General features: G+C 43.6%; 1 protein-coding gene across 4 annotated transcripts in view; it reads left to right on the top strand.

Moving 5' to 3' along the window:
- Positions 1–18,185, top strand: part of INPP5D (inositol polyphosphate-5-phosphatase D) — a 243,623-nt gene that overhangs the window by 152,916 nt on the left and 72,522 nt on the right. For all 4 annotated transcript variants that reach the window (XM_029616170.1, XM_029616171.1, XM_029616172.1 and 1 more), the window contains 5 exons: positions 1,018–1,126; positions 2,418–2,506; positions 9,306–9,387; positions 10,726–10,815; positions 10,956–11,069. In XM_029616170.1, coding sequence (XP_029472030.1) covers positions 1,018–1,126; positions 2,418–2,506; positions 9,306–9,387; positions 10,726–10,815; positions 10,956–11,069 — 484 coding nt within the window. The remainder of the gene's footprint in view (positions 1–1,017; positions 1,127–2,417; positions 2,507–9,305; positions 9,388–10,725; positions 10,816–10,955; positions 11,070–18,185) is intronic.

Genomic DNA, 18,185 nt, shown 5'->3' with positions numbered 1-18,185 from the left:
AGTCACACACCATGGTCACTATGGTTTTGACAATTGTTTTGACCTTGGTGTGTGACTCAAAATATTTGAAGTCACTATATACATTGTAGAGATTAGAATTATGATATGATATCGCAGAGAGAAGTTACTTTTTTTTGTATATATATATTTTTTTCACTCCTTTTGTTGGCTTGTTTACAATAGATCTAATACTATATGGGTTCCAAATTTCTTTTTTGCAGGGTTTTCTGGTTGGCACCACAGCAGTAGATATAAATATAATATTCATGTTGTAAGTGACATTTTTACCTCAGAAGACTGTTCTTTGAATGTCTTTTCCCATATTCGGGATTCGGATTCGTCGGGAAGGGGGGGGGCAGATACATTGCATTCGGCCATATGGCGCCCCGATACATTAATACGTCGATTTCTATTCGTTCCCCCACTAAAATTAAATTAACTACAACCCCCCACTCTCCTGACCCCCCAAGACTTACCAAAACTCCCTGGTGGTCCAGCGGGGGGTCCGGGAGCCATCCCCTGCACTCACACCATGTGACAGGGGCTGACCAATGGCACCGGTAGCCCCTGTGACATAGTAGGTCAAAGGCTATCGGTGCCATTTTGCAACCGCAGCCAAGGGTGTGAGTGCAGGGAATGGCTCCCGGACCCCCCGCTGGACCACCAGGGAGTTTTGGTAAGTCTTGGGGGGGTCAGGAGGGTGGGGGGTTTGTTTAAATTGGTTTCTTTAGGCGGCTGAATAATTTGGTGAAGATTCGTGTATTCGTGGGGAATCGCAATACGTTTCGCTTCCCCACGAATACAACGAATATGGCCACATCCATTGCGGATTGCCAATACGTAGGGACCGAATGCACACCCCTATGTAATACCCTTGTATTGGCGCTGTTTAAAATCTGTTTCATATCAGTTTCAAGCCCTTTGCATATAGCATGTTTAACAGTTTAGATACTCTTGAGTATTAGCCTAGCTATTGTCCAGAAAGTTATGGGTCCATGGTTGATTTCTTGTTGGCAGGAAGCAGAGAACATTATCCAGAAGATCAGACAGCAGCAGTACCAGGAACTTCTTGGCAGTGATCAGCTCAGCATTGAACGAAAGGAGAGCAAAGTTTTCTTGCACTTTGGTAAAAATCACAATTTCCTCTTATAAAAACATTTTGAGACTTAATAGTACCATAAAATTTGGAACCATTCCCTGATATCTCAGTAGGCATGCCTTCCAAATCACCAGATAGAGCTGAACATCTGCACTGCCTGGAGAAAGTGCAACCCAGAACACCCGCAGCATCAGCCAAGGAGCAAAGGGAAATGTTCATAAGATACCTGGACAAAACTTTGGAATATCAACCTCAGAGTTACACAACTTTAAAAGATATACCCCTTGGAGGCCAGCAGGAGGAGTCAAGAGAAAAAGAGAATTGAGCATGTTCAGTTGAGCATTAATATTTGATTGATCTCCTCTTTAGTTTTTCCAGTTAGGATAATATTTCTTTTATATGGTATTCCCCTCTAATTTTGGGGACTTTTTTCTTGAAATAACTTTCTATTACTTTAAAATTATGTGGTTTGTTTCATGTGATAACTTCAGAATTTCTTGTATATCATTGTTGGTTGTGTATTAATGATGTAAACTTTTATAAAAAAAATTAAAAAAATACAAGCATTAACATTAAAACAACAAATATGCACTTGAATTCAAAATCAATAATAAACTCCCATTCAAAAATATCTAACAATAATCCCATTAGCTACTTGACAGCAAATTTCCCAGGCCTCCGGTTGCTCCCAAAGGGCAACCCCCTTTGGGATCACCACTTTGGTCATAGTATTCACTGAGCATATCCTGAATTTTCTAGTCACATAGCTGTCTGTTGCTTTGCCTCCCCTGAATTTATATGGTCAACTGGATTGGTACTTAGCTATCATGGCAGCCATAAGACCTATTAGATCTGTCCTTAACAATCTCAACATTCACATTTTCTGTTGAGGTTATCTCTGGTATTGTTGTAGGCATGAGCCTAAATAGGTCTATTCCTGTCTTTTCAGCTGCTATGAGGGCCTCTGTCCTGTTACCTCATTAATTACATCCAGATAGTATAATTTTCTTCAAGAGCTTTTTCTTTAATTGTTTCTTCCTGTCATGAAGCCAATTATATCTTAAGTCACACATGTGCTCTAAGATGGCTTCCCTTTGCTTTTAAGGTTTATGAATCTGGAAATTCATTTATTTGTTTTTAATAAGCTAGCACACCTTCCAGTGGTTTGTTTACCTCAAATTAATAAATAAATTTCCATTTTCTACACCCCCTACCCTGACATTGATGGGTTGTGCATTTATCCTCATAAAGAAGATAGTTTATACCATTTGCAGATGTTTCCATTAACTGTGGTTGCTGTTTCTATTGTGTATTTCAGAAGAAGAAGAGATCACCTTTCCTCCCACTTATCGTTTTGAAAGGTGCACTCGGGAGAAATATGTTTACACCAAACAGAAAACAACAGGGGTAAGTCAGCAAAAAACACAGCCAGAGATGTTTTCTGATCTTGCAAGATAAATCAAATTTGCTTACTGTTAATAGTGTTCTCTGAAGAATTAATTAGCAGAATTAATTAGCATGACATGTGAGTGAAGTCATCTGATGGTGCCGAATGGACTCTTCTGTCTAAGCTCAGAGAGTTTTTGCTCTACTGAGCATATGCAGGAGTTGCCTCATGAGTCTTCTCAGTCAATTTTAGAGAAATCTAGCTAGGTAGTCAACTACAGAAAGGTGGGAGGGTATTTAGCATGGTTAATTTAACCTGCTGTCTATACAGTTGGACAATGTGTGTTTAGCAACTGCTATGCCCATTTGGATAGGATCGTAAGAGATGAATAATTGCAAGATCTGAAAATGTGGCTGAGTTCTTTTCCTGGAGTTAGTAAACTTTCTTTTTCTTTTGACAAGCAGGGCTGAATTAGTCATGACTTGTGAGGAGTCCAAGCTCAGACTCCTCACAAGAGTCTGAGCTTGGACTCCTGCAAGAAAATGTTTACTAAATAAGCAATCCATGGAGAATATACTACTGGGTGAAAAGGCTTTGCAAAACTGCTTGTCTGAATGTACTTTCATTCTTTGAAAGCTTGTCCAAACAATAATGTGGTATAAAGGTATGTTCTGACAACTGTGTTGCACCTTTCCAGATGTCTTCAAGAATTACGGCTCACAAATGAGCCATTGATGCTGTCATGACTCTGACTTGATGAGCCTTAATTGAGTCTGTAATCTGTAGGTCTGCTAGTACGTAAGAATGCACGATACATTCTGCTAGCCACTTGGACAATGTGTGTTTGACAACTGCTAAGCTCATTCGGATAAGATTGTAAGAGATGAATAATTGTGAAATCTGAAAATGGCTGAGTTCTTTTCCTGTAGTAAGCCAACACTATTTTTCAGTCTAATGAATAAAAGGCCTTTTCACTTTCAAGTGCATGTGGCCTTGGAAAGAACATATGAAAGACGATGGCTTGATTAATATAGAAAGCTGATACTGCTTTAGATAGGATGGGAGCACCACTTTGTTGTGGAAGACTTGAATATAAAGAGAGTAATGAACCAAAGCCTGAAGCTCACTGGCTGACAAGATTGCTACAAGGAATAATACTTTCCATATGAGAAATTTGAGAGAAGCCAACTCCATTGGTTGAAAGGGTGGTTTCATCAGTTGATTGAGAACTACGTTCAGGTCCCATGGAATAAGTGGTTTTGCAAGTGGAGGTTTAGTATGCCATAAACCTTTCATAAACCTTGTATACTCTCGAATGAGCCTACCCTCAATTTGAGTATGGTAGGTTGTTATGGCACTGAGATGTACTCTAACTGATGAGGTACTGTGACCATCAGAAGATAGGGAAAGCAAGTACTTAAGTAGGTCTTTTGGTTCACATGCGAATGGGTCCAAGGAACTTTGTTGACACCATGAGAAGAACAGTTTCCATTTAAATCCATAAGCTGTCCTAGTGGATGGCTTCCTGGTGGATATCCAGGCTGTCAAGTTGAGGGAGAGAAGGTTTGGATGATATAGATATTCCTCTTCTTGCTTTAATAAGAATGGATAAGCTCCAAAATGGATTAGAAGGCTGCTGGATATTTGTAATAGATATGCAAATCATTCTTGTCTTGGCCATGCTAGAGCAATAACACTCTTTGAGAACTTTTTTTGCACTGTTCTGGCTATCAGTGAGGTTGCTGGAAAAGGGTACATGAAATCTGTTTTGCAGTTGAGCAGAAAAGCATCCTGAATAGATCTGAGTTTTCTGGGAAGAATAGAGCAAACCTTTTCACTTTCCTGTGTTCCAACAATATGAATAAGCCTGATACTTCATTTTCAGTGCATATCCAGCATAGCTCTCTGCTTCAACGGCAGGGAGTATGCAGAAAAGAGGATTTATATTCAGACAACAACCAACAAGGACTGAATTACATAGTCTGGGTAAAGAAATAAGCATGGGTTTAGCTTGCATGTTACGGCGGTTACTACCCCGAATCTATTAAGCCTGATACTCCACTTGGAATGCATATCCAGCGCAGCTCACTGCTTCAACGGCAGGGGGATGAAGAAAAGAAGATTTATATTCAGACAACAACCAACAAGGACTGAATTGCACAGGCTGAGTAAACAAATAAGCGTGGGTGTAGCTTGCTTATTGCTTATTGCGGCAGTTACTACCCCTAACCAATTAAGCTAGTTACTTCACTTAGATGCAACTCCAGCACTGCTCTCTACATCAATGGTGGGGGTGGAAAATAAATAGAACCAAAACATTACTAATAAAGACCAAGAGCAACAGATAAGTATGAGAAAAAAATAAGTGTGAAAGCTTGCTGGGCAGACTGGATGGGCCGTTTGATCTTCTTCTGCCGTCATTTCTATGTTTCTATGTTTCTATGATTATTGGAAGTTCCCAAAGACTGAACAGTCTGTTGGTAATTGATTGTTGTAGGGACTATTTATAAGGTTAAAATACTCTGCTGAGATGATCTGCTAATGTGTTGGAGATCGCAAGAAGGTAGGTTGCTTGCAGACAATTTGATGTTTACATACCCATTCCCATATCTTTATCGCTTCCTGGCACAGAGTCCATGACCCTTTGCCACCTTGTTTGTTCACACAGAACATGGCTACTTAATTGTTGATTTGAATGACAATACTGGAAGAGACACATGAAAGTTGTTAGAGCATATCTGATTGCTCGTAGTTCCAAGAGTTTGATATGAAATTGTCTTTCTGCTAATGACCAAGTCTCTTGAGTTAAAAAAAAAGATGACTATGTGTGCTGCTCAACCCTTTAGGATGGTGACTGCTGCCAATGTCACTTGGTAAGGTATCAGATGGCATAGTGTTCCCTCTTAAAGGTTGACAGAGTGTAGCCAAAAGCATAGTTCCTGCTTCATTTCTTGTGAAGCCCCCACCTTGGTGGTTAAAAGCGAGTTAACTGATCCCATTGAGAGCTCAGGCCCAGCTATAGAAGTTATATGTGAAGGTGGGTTTATTTATTTATTTATTTATTTTGGGGTTTTATATACCGATCTTCTTGCATTGGATGCAAATCAAACCGGTTTACAGTGAAACAATTTAACTTGCCTAGGAGCATTACATGGAACAAAGAACATCGAACAAATAAGAGTGCTTATGAGCATTACATAGAAAAACGAGGAACACTTAAACATTTAAACTTTTAAAAACCTTTGGTAACTATTCTTATACAAAATGTGAGAAAAGAGCCATCAATGTTAAACGAAATCAGGCGGTTGATTGTCTCGATTGAGAAGGAATAATGGGAAGGGAGATTGAGGGCAGACACGGGGAAGGGAATGGAAGGTGGGGTGGAGGGGCGGGTAGAAAGAAGGTGTAGGATAGGGGATGATAAGGTATAGGATAGGGGATGATAAGAGGGTGAATTAATAACATATAGAACCAATCAAAGTTAGTTTGATTTAATCAAAGGGTTAGTGATACTACATGAATTGCCGCCACCATGTGACCGAGAACAATCAGAAACTCCATGACCTGGTAGTGTTCAACCGACCTGACAAAAGGAAAGTGCTCTTCTGCAGGGAATCTGTCAGTGCTCTTATGAATTTGATCTTTTGAATGGGAATCAGTTTTATTTTTATATTCTGCTTTTTGGCACTTCAAAGTGGATTACATTTAGGTATTGTGGTTATTTCCTTAGCCTCAGAGGGGCTTACAATTTAAAGTCCTCATTTACTAAGCATTTTTCCCATAGACACAGGATGCGAGAAAAATGTCAGTAAATCAGGCCTTAAGTTTGTACCTGAGGCAACAAAGAATAAAGTGACTTGCCCAAGGTCACAAGGAGAAGCAGTGGGATTTGGACCCTGATTTCCCTGGTTTGTCACCTGCTGCTGAAACCACAAGTTATTCCTCCACTCCAGTTGATTTATTGAAGATCACCCAGAATACCAGTGACTGCAGGAATTGAATTGACTTCTGCAGGGTGATTAATACACCTTCTTGGGAAGTTGCTATTATAAGTCAGTTATCTAGGTAAGGGAAGATTTGGATGCCCTGCCACTTACGATCTGCTGCTACCAACAGATCCAGATTGAAGGCTGATCAATAAAGAAGTGTGGGGAACTGGGAGAATCACAAATGGAATCCAGACTCCAAAATCTTGAGAACCCAGCAGTTATTGGTGATTTTGTGTCAATCTTCCAGATAGTGCTAGATTCTCCCTCCTACTGAAAGTTGGTGAAAAACTTGGTCCAGGTTTGGGTTGGACCCATTGTGTTGCTTTTGGTTGGCGATGCTCACATTGCCGAGTTTGAGGTGGAAGTTGCTGTTGTTATGGAAGTGGAGGTGGGATCCAGTACTGTTGAAATTGCCAGAAGGGGAATGTTTGAAAGTATGATCTTTTAAAACTGTAATATGGCTGCCATGAAATGGAATATTGCTCTAAGCCGACTGAGAGGGACTGGATTGTCACATGTTGCTCCTTTATTTGAGCAACCATTTCTCTGAGTTAGTCTCCGAAAAGATGAACTCCCTGGCAAAGAATGTTCGCTAATTAATACACAAACTACTGTTTCTCAACCAGGCTAGTCAGCATGCTCTGATGGAGACTAATGAGGAACAAACCATTGCATCAAACTCTTCGAAATGGATTGAAAAATATGACATATGTATTCTTCCATTTCCAAAAGTGATTGAGGATATGAAGAACTGCAATCACCTGCCAGAAGGAAGGGCTTCAATTTTTGCATGCAATCATGCTAAGTACTGAACCATATAGAATGATGAGCAGAAAGCATGGAGCTCTGAAATGCCTTTTAACTTTAGCAGAGTATTTGAAAAAATGTTTGTCTTCTTTGCTCTTTTAAGAGCTTGTTCCACTACAGATAACTGATGTAGTAGTTGTACTATTCCAAACCATGGATATTTCTTTACTCTGTACTTGAGATCTAATTTTTCTCGCTACTGACGCACAGGAAATCAGATTCGCCCACATTCTCGTTTGTAAATCTTCCAGAATATCATGTTTGCAGTGGTCAAAATTTTGTGAGGATCCTTGTTCTTACAAACATTAACCCTAAGTGCTGTGCCCAACTTGTCCAGAAATCTGCAGTATGAGAGGTCTTCAGGTACAGATGAGTGTTCTGGAGGTTCAAGTAGGGAAACAGAAGGTGTTCCCATTGAGTCTTCCTCAGAACCCAGAGGGGGAGGAAAAATTAATCCAGGATCCCAATGATGAAGAAGTGACTGAGGAGGGGTCCTTGGTTGCCTCAGAGAGATGTATTCCTTATATGCATTCTGGCTGGATTCTACTGCAAGTGAGTGCTGGGGACTATAGCTGCCTCTGTGAAGTTCTCTTGATGTGTTTGCTTGATCTGGGGACACTGGGATGTTTTCTAGTAGAAGTATATCTGATATCCTGAAAAGAAGAGGTTGAAGAGTACCTCCTTATCTTTACCCACTAGAGAAGGAAAGAAAGTCTTCACCAGCTTTATCACTTGGTCCTATGGCTGACGTGCCCTCTGGTTGCACATGGAAGGTGGAACATCTTCCTCAGAAATTAGGATGGAATCTCCTTGTCATCTTCTGGGCTCTGCAAAATAGGCACTGGAGGCCAATTAGATGTGAAAAGTATCAGGGAACATACTGGATCTGGTGTAGCCAAGTGGAAGCCCATTTCCATTAATTACAATGGTAAAAATTGTCTCAAGATTGGAATGGGTAAGTGAATCATATCCCCTTCTGCCTCTGCTGGTACATTATCAAATAGCTGCATTTGGAAGCACTGTGGCCTGATGCCTTGATGATGGATCATAAATGGCTTAGAGGCTCGATGCATTTTGTGCTCCCAGGCTCAATGCGCCAAATGTGTCAAGGATTTGTGTTTCTATGGTGTCAAAGTCAATCGTTGGTGATGCAAGGGCTTTTTGCATCAATGGTGTCAGTACTGAATGTGTTGATGGTAACATATTTGCTGCGATGACTGCACTTGATGCATTGATGGCACTGGGGCCCCATTCGTCAATGGCACTGATATACTATGTGTTGATAGTGTTGAAGGCATCTGCTGCATCAATGGCCCTGAGACTCGATGATTTTTGGTGCCAGTTGCACTGTAGGTTCCAAAGAGCAATGCTTCTTCTTCTTCATCTCGGCCCCTGCATGTTTCAGTTTGCTCAACCCTGGGGACTCAACTTGTTCTGTCGAAGGAGGAAACTTCTTTAGAAGGTCCTGCTCAACACAGTATCAAGGAAGTCCAAGGAGGCTCTGCTCTGGGAAGAGGATCAGCTGCAGCTCTTGAGAAACTTACACAGTCCTTCAATTTTCCAGGCCCTGAATTTTTGGGCCTGTAGGACATCTGGCTGCAGTGGTAGCAATTAGCCTGAATGTAGCTTGGTCTGAATAGATGTCGTGTCCATTGTAATGGACATTTTCCTACCACATATGCAGTCTTTGAAGCTGTTCATGGAGGGTACACGTTCGTGCTAATGCTTAGACAAAAAAAGGCTGAGGGGGCTTCTAAGGCAATGCTTATGTGGGAATTCCCACACATGTTCAGTACAGCAAAAGCTTTATGAGCTTAGAGAGAAGGGTCCATTTGATGCCTTTGGATGATTTCACCCACATGTCATTGCTAATTCAGTCCTGTTTGCCTGTGGAGAAAAAAGCTGAACCCCTTCCACTTTGCAGGGTCAGAAGGACTATCTGTTATCTTATGAAGTCCTTTTTCTTTCATGTTAACGCTGAACTGATAATTTCTAGTTTTTGCATTTTCTATTTGGTTTGCAGATGAAATACAATTTGCCATCTTGGTGTGACCGAATCCTCTGGAAATCTTACCCACTTGTGCATGTGCTGTGTCAATCATATGGTGAGTAAGAAACAGCATGGCCTGCTGCAACTGCTGTATCCCAGAGATTATAGCTCTCTGGTTAGCACTACCAGTCACATCATTCAAGTGCAAGTATAGAGAAAAAAAGTCCCTTTGTAAAGGGTGCTGCATTCTGAATTTAATTCACTTTAATTGACTAGCTTCATCACATGAAAATCCAGAAAATTCTGCCTTGGTCTAGTTAGTGCTTCTTGGGTCTGTCCATCTTTCTACAGACAAGTACAGCGCATTAAGGGGCGGATTTTCAGAGCCCTGCTCGCGTAAATCCGCCCAAAACCGGGCGGATTTACGCGAGCAGGGCCCTGCGCGCCGGGAAGCCTATTTTACATAGGCCTCCCGGCGCGCGCAGAGCCCCGGGACTCGCGTAAGTCCCGGGGTTCTCGGAGGGGGGCGTGTCGGGGGCGTGTCGGGGGGCGGGCCCGGTCGTCGCGGCGTTCCGGGGGCGTGTCGGCAGCGTTTTGGGGGCGGGTACGGGGGCGTGGCTACGGCCCGGGGGCGTGGCCGCGCCCTCCGTACCCGCCCCCAGGTCGCGGCCCGGCGCGCAGCAGGCCCGCTGGCGCGCGGGGATTTACGTCTCCCTCCGGGAGGCGTAAATCCCCCGACAAAGGTAAGGGGGGGGTGTAGACAGGGCCGGGTGGGTGGGTTAGGTAGGGGAAGGGAGGGTAAGGTGAGGGGAGGGCAAAGGAAAGTTCCCTCCGAGGCCGCTCCGATTTCGGAGCGGCCTTGGAGGGAACGGGGGGAGGCAGCGCGGCTCGGCGCGCGCAGGCTATACAAAATCGATAGCCTTGCGCGCGCCGATCCAGGATTTTAGTGGATACGCGCGGCTCCGCGCGTATCTACTAAAATCCAGCGTACTTTTGCTTGAGTCTGATGCGCAAGCAAAAGTAGGCTGATCGCGCTTCTTTTAAAATCTACCCCAAGGTGCACAAATGTGCATCCCCTTGCTCGCGCCGTCCCTGGATTTTATAAGATACGTGCATATCTTATAAAATCCGGTGTACTTTTGTTTGCACGGGCGTACTTTTCTAAAATCTACCCCATTATGTTTTGTGGTTAGAATTAACTATGATGTCTCACAGCCATACCTGGAAACTTTTGTGTTTTGTTCATCTTAATCTTAGCCAGCAAGCAGCTGGTTTTTGTTTGTTTTTCAGCTCCCTAAGTCAGAGAACCTGAGAGCTCTCCTATGAAATTTGGAGAGTTCCTAGGTATTCCCATAGCCTGCTGACTCTACTAATCCCTGTCTTTCTCTTGTTTTATTAAAACTCTTTTGGATTTGCCATAGGCTAGTAACAAAATATCATTATTCCATTGCAGGCTGCACCACAGACATCATGACGAGTGATCATTCTCCTGTCTTTGCTTCTTTTGAAGTGGGGGTTACATCCCAATTTGTCTCTAAAAATAGTGAGTATGAAAATGTGCCTTAAAATCACAATAATCTCAACCAAAAGTGCTTTCTAATTGAAAGGTTTCGTTTTTGGTTTTCAGTGCCCCTTTTATTAAACAAAATATTTCTTACTGCCACTGTTCTTCTTTCCTTCTAGATTCAGAAGACACAGACTCTCAGGGGCAGATTGAATTTCTGAACTGCATAGCCATGTTGAAGACAAAGTCCCAGACCAAATTCTACATCGAGTTTCACTCCAGTTGCTTAGAAAGTAAGTGTATTATCAAGCATTCTCTTTATCCTTTATTATATCATATCTATCACTGAAGTGACTGTATGAGTAGTGTAACTTGTTTCTTAAAGAGCTGGGTCCAAATTAGTTATGTGTTGGGACAGCCTGTGTTGTAAGTCTCATGTAAACTGAATGATGCATGGTATGAATGCAAACATGAGGGCCCATATATTGGCTGGCTGTATGTATGCATCAGAAAATGCCTTTTTCCTACCAGTCCAAGATTTTGCTGTGCACAGAATTTATTAGAAATTCTATATTTTTGGTTTCTTTTACAATTTAGGGTCTGATTCATTAAACATGTTACTAGCACACATGCTAATAACTGTGCTAAACCCTAACAATTCAGCATGAATGAAAACCTGTGCTAAAAAAAAAAAAGAGGTCACCACTGAGCTAAAATTGAATACCTCCACATGTTTAAAATATGTAAATAGGGAGATGGTGAGACCATTAGCTAATTTCCATCTATTCACTGACCCATAAATCATGGGCCAAAATTGTGTGTGCCCTGCTTGCTGCTCAAAATTATGCTCTCTAGTGAAAGAGTGGAATTCAGGGGCTAGTGCAACAACCTGGACCACTAGCTCCCTAACTTCTCTTTCTCCCATCAGCCTGATCATCATCCTAAGCCCCCACTCCCATTCAGTGACTAATTTGAGACCTGGATATGCTATCCTTCCCACTTTAGCTGCCTCCCCAGGGATCCGTACCTCCTGCCAGCTCATTGTCACTTCTAAAATGTCATCATTTCACACTCAGATCCCCTTGTATGCTTGGCAGTGTAATTTTAGAAGTGATGGTGAACCAGCAGGAAGTAAGGACTTCTCTTCCTGCCTGCATGGGGGAGAGGGTCTATGTTGGCATGCCGACGGCATCATTGTGTTCACATTGAGGTAGGGTGCCTCAGGATGCTTATTAGAATAGGGGGTGTCAGAGTCTGATCGAGTCATAGGCGATCTCAGGAAAAGCACTCCGCTCATATAGCCAAAAGCAGATAAAGAAGATCCAGAGATCAGGAGCCAGGCAAGACATGCAGAAGCAGGAACCAGGCAATGGTGATCCGAAGGTCAGAAAACCAGGCAGGGAAGTTCAGAAACAAGAACCATGCAAAGGTGATCCAGGGGTTAGGAACCAGGCCATCACTAGTCCCAAAGTATCATTGCACCTGCAAAGGACTCTCTGCTCCTTCTGGTCTTATATCCTGCTCTTTGTTAAAACTCCACTTTCTCCACTCACCAGTCCTTGGGTGGGGAGGGGATATTAGGGTCTCTTTTAGTATGACAAATATATATTTCAAGCTCTGTTTCCCTTGTCTTTTGTGTTCAGGTTCATGGTTTAAATCCTAATGTATCTGATAGGTTGTGGGTCTCAAGATGGTAACTGAGGTGTGAGAGGGTTGGGGCTGGTGTTATGGGAGAGGGGAAAGAGATTCTATATACACAGGTCACTACCAGGGATTTTCCCCCATAATAACCACCCCTGTTATTTTGGGGCCAGTTAATGCAAGGGAATTTAACAACTTTTAATGTGCAGAATGGAACTATACTAACATTAGCTTGGTAAATTGGGTGAATTTTTTTTTTTAACATGTACTTTTATTTGGAGTAAACTTTCAAACTTTGTGCAGCTAATGAATCAGCCCCCTAATGTTTCATAAATAGTAGAGAATTTCACAAACATAAAAGGTATCACATCTGAAGATGGACTTCTCTAGTTTTTAAGTATTCATTTATTTATAAATCTTATATTCTATGATTTTATAAAATTCAGTGTGTATCACAATGATACTATGTGCTCCTGTACTTAAACATATTTTTTGTTGGTCCAATACAAGGAATCATAGCTTACAAAGATCTTATAAAGTGTATTCCTGTTCATACCCAGGATCAGCCCAGACAAGTGGGTTTATGCATCCCTACAGGAAGATGGAGGCAGAGAACTAAAAACTTTTCAGGCACTGCTACTTAACCGAGGGTGCCACCTGTAGTATTTCTATATCTCCAGCAGATGGTAGAGGTGCAAACCTGCAGCCTGATTAAAAAAAAAAAAAAAAGGAGAAGGATTAAGAAGATTAGAAGAGATACTCCCTGAGGTGTTAGGTACTTTCTTGGGCCATCCCTCAGGTCGAGCGAGCTGGGGGGGGGGGGTGTTGTAATCCCTGTTCAGCTTTAGCCTGCAGCATCCAGGGGTCAGAAAGCCAGAGGTCCTGGTTCCCTCTCTCCACCTGAGGTCTTCTTTCCCATGTCTCTAGACAATGGCAGGGAAGTATACTTTTATTTCTATCTGCTCTTGAATTTTTTGCTGAGCTGTTTATATAAAAAAAAAAAAAAGAATACAGAGGCTCAGGCATTGTAATCGTCTGTCAGCCGGGATGCTGGTAAGACAGACTGCTTGGGGAAGAAGAGGCTGTGAGTATTTTGCTCCAGGGATCAGGGATCAGGCGATCAGACTCTCGGCGCAACAGGCAGATAGCACCACACGTGTTTTAAGATGGCACCTGCTGGAAAATGCATGAAATCCTGCTGCACCTGCGGCTGCACCCTGCAGTGACTGCCGCGGGAGGGAAGGGACCATCCACGGGGGTGGTGGCTGGCAGGAGAGCCATCACAAGGGCCTGTCAGGGCTGCTTTGGGGGAAGAGTTTCCTGTGTCTAGCAGGAAGCCTGCACAGGAAAAGAAGCAGGAAGCTCCTTGTGAGCCCAGTGATTCCCCTCCCCCACTTTCTCCAGCAGTTCAGGCTGGGGCGATGATCAGAGAGGTGATGGGTTGTCTGAGGAGGACATGACAGGTGATAGGAGCAGTGAAGTGGAGGATTTCTCCATAGATTTTGTTTTACTGGTGCACAAGGCCTATCTGGCCAGGAGAAGTGCAGGGGGTAAACAGATCCTCAGTCAGAAGTTGCAGAGGATCACGAGGAGGTCTAAGGGGTCCCCGTTCCGGAGCTCATGGGACCTTCTCCGTCATTTGGGTCTTGACCATGATACGAGAGATAAGAGGTCAGAGGGTTCTGATGACTTGCAGGGCAATCCAGGAGAGAATTGGCAGGATGGGCCAGGGAATGATCTGGCAGATGACCCCGGACATGATCCAGTGCAGACGCATCCGGCATGGACCACGACGGAGCTAGAGATTTATCTGACCCTGAGGAGCTTCCGATTGCAGAGGGTGATGACTCATGCATCATACGGATGATCTGCAAAGAAGAGTTGAGACTCCTAATTCACCAAGTCCTAAAGGAGTTGGGAATTAAGGTAATCCAGGAGGAGTCAGATAATGGAGTGGATCCAGTCCTGGATGACCTTCGAGGTCCACTAAAGGTCTTTCTGTTGCCTAAGATGATTAGGAAACTTGTGAACCGGGAGTGGGATGTTCTGGAAACAGGTATGAAAGTGGCCAGGGCAATGGCGAAATTGTATCCTTTGTCTGACGATACTTTACAGCATTTGGTGTTCCCTATGGTGGATGCTGCTGTCTCAGCTGTCACCAAGAAGATGATTATTCTGGTGGCAGGGTCAGCTGCACTTAAGGATGTTCAGGACCAAAGGCTGGAAATCCAGTTGAAAAGGATGTTAAGAACATAAGAACATAATAAATTGCCATCCTGGGTCAGACCAAGGGTCCATCAAGCCTAGCATCCTGTTTCCAACAGAGGCCAAACCAGGCCACAAGAACCTGGCAATTACTCAAACACCAAGAAGATCTCATGCTACTGATGCAATTAATAGCAGTGGCTATTCCCTAAGTAAACTTGATTAATAGCCGTTAATGGACTTCTCCTCCAAGAACTTATCCAAACCTTTTTTGAACCCAGCTACACTAACTGCACTAACCACATCCTCTGGCAACAAATTCCAGAGTTTAATTGTGCGTTGAGTGAAAAAGAATTTTCTATGATTAGTCTTAAATGTGCTATTTGATAACTTCATGGAATGCCCTCTAGTCCTTCTATTATCTGAAAGTATAAATAACCGATTCACATCTACTCGTTCAAGACCTCTCATGATCTTACAGACCTCTATCATATCCCCCCTCAGCCATCTCTTCTCCAAGCTGAATAGACCTAACCTCTTCAGCCTTTCCTCATAGGGGAGCTGTTCCATGCCCTTTATTATTTTGGTTGCCCTTCTCTGTACCTTCTCCATCGCAACTAGATCTTTTTTGAGATGCGGCGACCAGAATTGTACACAGTATTCAAGGTGCGGTCTCACCATGGAGCAATACAGAGGCATTATGACATTTTCCGTTTTATTAACCATTCCCCTCCTAATAATTCCTAACATTCTGATTACTTTTTTGACTGCTGCAGCACACTGAGCTGATGATTTTAAAGTATTATCCACTATGATGCCTAGATTTCTTTCCTGGGTGGTAGTTCCTAATATGGAACCTTACATTGTGTAACTACAGCAAGGGTTATTTTTCCCTATGTGCAACACCTTGCACTTGTCCACATTAAATTTCATCTGCCATTTGAATTTCCAATCTTGCAAGGTCCTCCTGTAATGTATCACAATCCGCTTGTGATTTAACTACTCTGAATAATTTTGTATCATCCGCAAATTTGATAAACTCACCCCTTGTATTCCTTTCCAGATCATTTATATAAATATTGAATAGCACTGGTCCAAGTACAGATCCCTGAGGCACTACACTGTTTACCCTTTTCCACTGAGAAAATTGACCATTTAATCCTATTCTCTGTTTCCTGTCTTTTAACCAGTTTGTAATCCACGAAAGGACATTGCCTCCTATCCCATGACTTTTTAGTTTTCTTAGAAGCCTCTCATGAGGGACTTTGTCAAATGCCTTCTGAAAATCCAAATACACTACATCTACCGGTTCACCTTTATCCACATGTTTGAGGTCTGTTTGCACTGGGTTCAGAAGGCTCAGGAGAAGGGGCAACCACTGCTACTCCTTCCAAGCAGTCAGCACAGCTGGAAGCTGGGGTGGCATATGTGGTGGATGCTCTGCATGATTTTGTCCATACGTCAGCCAGAAGTATGGTCTCAGCGGTGTCGGCACATCAGCTACTGTGGTCAAAATCACAGCTGTGTAATCTTCCATTTAAAGGAAAGCTTCTCTTTGGAGAAGACTTGCAACAGTTGATGAAGAATTTGGGGGAACTGAAGGGGAACAAGCTGCCTGAGGATAAGAAGAGTGGGAGGAAGACTTTCTCTGCTCGCACCCATTTTTGGGATATGAGAAGATTTCGTCCCAACAAGAGTTCTTCCATGGCCCAGCAGAAGCAGGGTTCAGGCTGGCAGTAGTCCTTTCGGGGTTCCCGCAGACCCCCTCCCAAGGTGGTTCTGGTCAGGACACTGGGACATTAAATTGTCGCAATGAAGCCAGGGTGGTTCATGCCTGCGTGGAAGCTGTTGGGGGTATCTGACACATTTTTACGAGGAATGGACCAGGATCACCTCTGAGCAGTGGGATTTGGAGGAGATAAGAGATGGCTATGCTTTAGAATTTTCTCATCCCATCAAGGAGGACTTCATGGTGTCTCTTTGCACATCCCGCAGCAAGCAAGAGGTGAAATGAGATACGTTGCTTCATCTTCAAAGGTTAGACACAATCATTCTGGTTCTGTTAAAGGAGAAGGGTCGAGGGAGATACTCTATTTATTTCATAGTTCCCAAGAAGGAAGGTAGCTTTTGGTCCATCTTAGATCTTCAGCAGGTCAATGTGGCTCTGCAAGTTCCAAGGTTCCATATGGAGACATTGTGGACAGTGATAGCGGCGGTTCAGCAAGGGGAGCTTCTGGCCTTGTTGGATTTAACGGAGGCCTATCTGCACATCCCGATACATGCAGAACATTAGAAGTTTCTTTGCTTCATAGTGCTGGGAAAGCATTTCCAGTTTCAGGCTCTTCCTTTTGGGTTGGTGACAGCTCCATGGACTTTCATGAAAGTGAATGTCATGGTGGCAGCTACATTGTGAACGGAAAGGGTTCTGGTTCACCCTTATCTGGATGACTGGCTTTTTCAGGCAAAGTTGGAGGAAGAGTGTCATCAGTTGGTCCAGAAGGTGCTGGGGATGTTGCAGTCTTTGGACTGAGTTGTGAACCTGACAAAGCATCATCTTATGCCAGGACAGCCATTGGAGTACTTAGGGGTGAGGTTTGAAACCCAGCTGGGCAAGGTGTATCTTACTGTAGAGAGGATTCTGAAGCTAAAGTTGCAAGTCCCTCATATTCTATGAATGCTGGTACCCAGGGCCTGGGATTACCTGCAGATGCTGGGCCCTATGGTGTCTACCCTAGACTTGGTACCATGGGACTTTGCTCACATGCAGCTGCTCCAGAGGTCGCTTCTATCCTGTTGGGATCTGTTGTTGGAGGAGTTTCATCAGCCTTTACCACTGCAGGGGGCCTCCAGATCAAGTCGCGACCCAGTTTGGAGATGGGGATCGATCTAGAGGTTCCAGACTGGGTGGTGGTGACCACAGATGCCAACCTCAGGAATTGGGGGAACAGCCTGTCAGGGACGGATGGTCCAAGGGCTGTGGCCACCAGGGGAAGCATCCTGGTCTGTCAGTCGTTTGGAAATGAGAGCGATTCACAGAGCTTTGGTGGGGTTCCTACCTCTGGTTCAGGGACGAATAGTGAAAGTGGTTTCAGATAATGCAATATTGGTGGCATATGTCAATCAATAAAGCAGGATGAAGAGTCAGGGAGTGGTCCTAGAGGCACAGCAGTTGTTTGTCTGGGCAGAGCACAATCTATGGGGGATTGCAGCATCTCATGTGGCAGGAGTGGACAACGTACAGGCAGATTATCTCAGCAGGCAGCAGTTGGATCTGGCTGAATGGGAGTTATCATCAGAGGCTTTGGACCTCATCCGATCCTGATGGGTGATCCCCAACCTGTTCTTATGGGGTTACATGGCAATCCTAAGGCAACAAGATTCTTCAGTTGCAGGAGAGAGGAATGGGCTGAAGGGATCGATATTCTGGTTCTCCCATGGCCAAGGGGAATTCTGCTGTACATATTTCCTCCATGGCCTCTCATAAGTCTTGTGTTCAGGCACATAGAGCATCCAGGCAGGGTGGTGTAAGTGGCACCAGAGCGGCTGCAGTGTCCATAGTTTGC

This window comes from Rhinatrema bivittatum, chromosome 9 (genome assembly GCF_901001135.1).
Source record: "Rhinatrema bivittatum chromosome 9, aRhiBiv1.1, whole genome shotgun sequence".
NCBI classification, from domain to species: Eukaryota; Metazoa; Chordata; class Amphibia; order Gymnophiona; family Rhinatrematidae; genus Rhinatrema; species Rhinatrema bivittatum.
The sequence above is the reverse complement of the archived record's forward strand: the minus strand, read 5'-3'. Positions and strand labels throughout refer to the sequence as shown.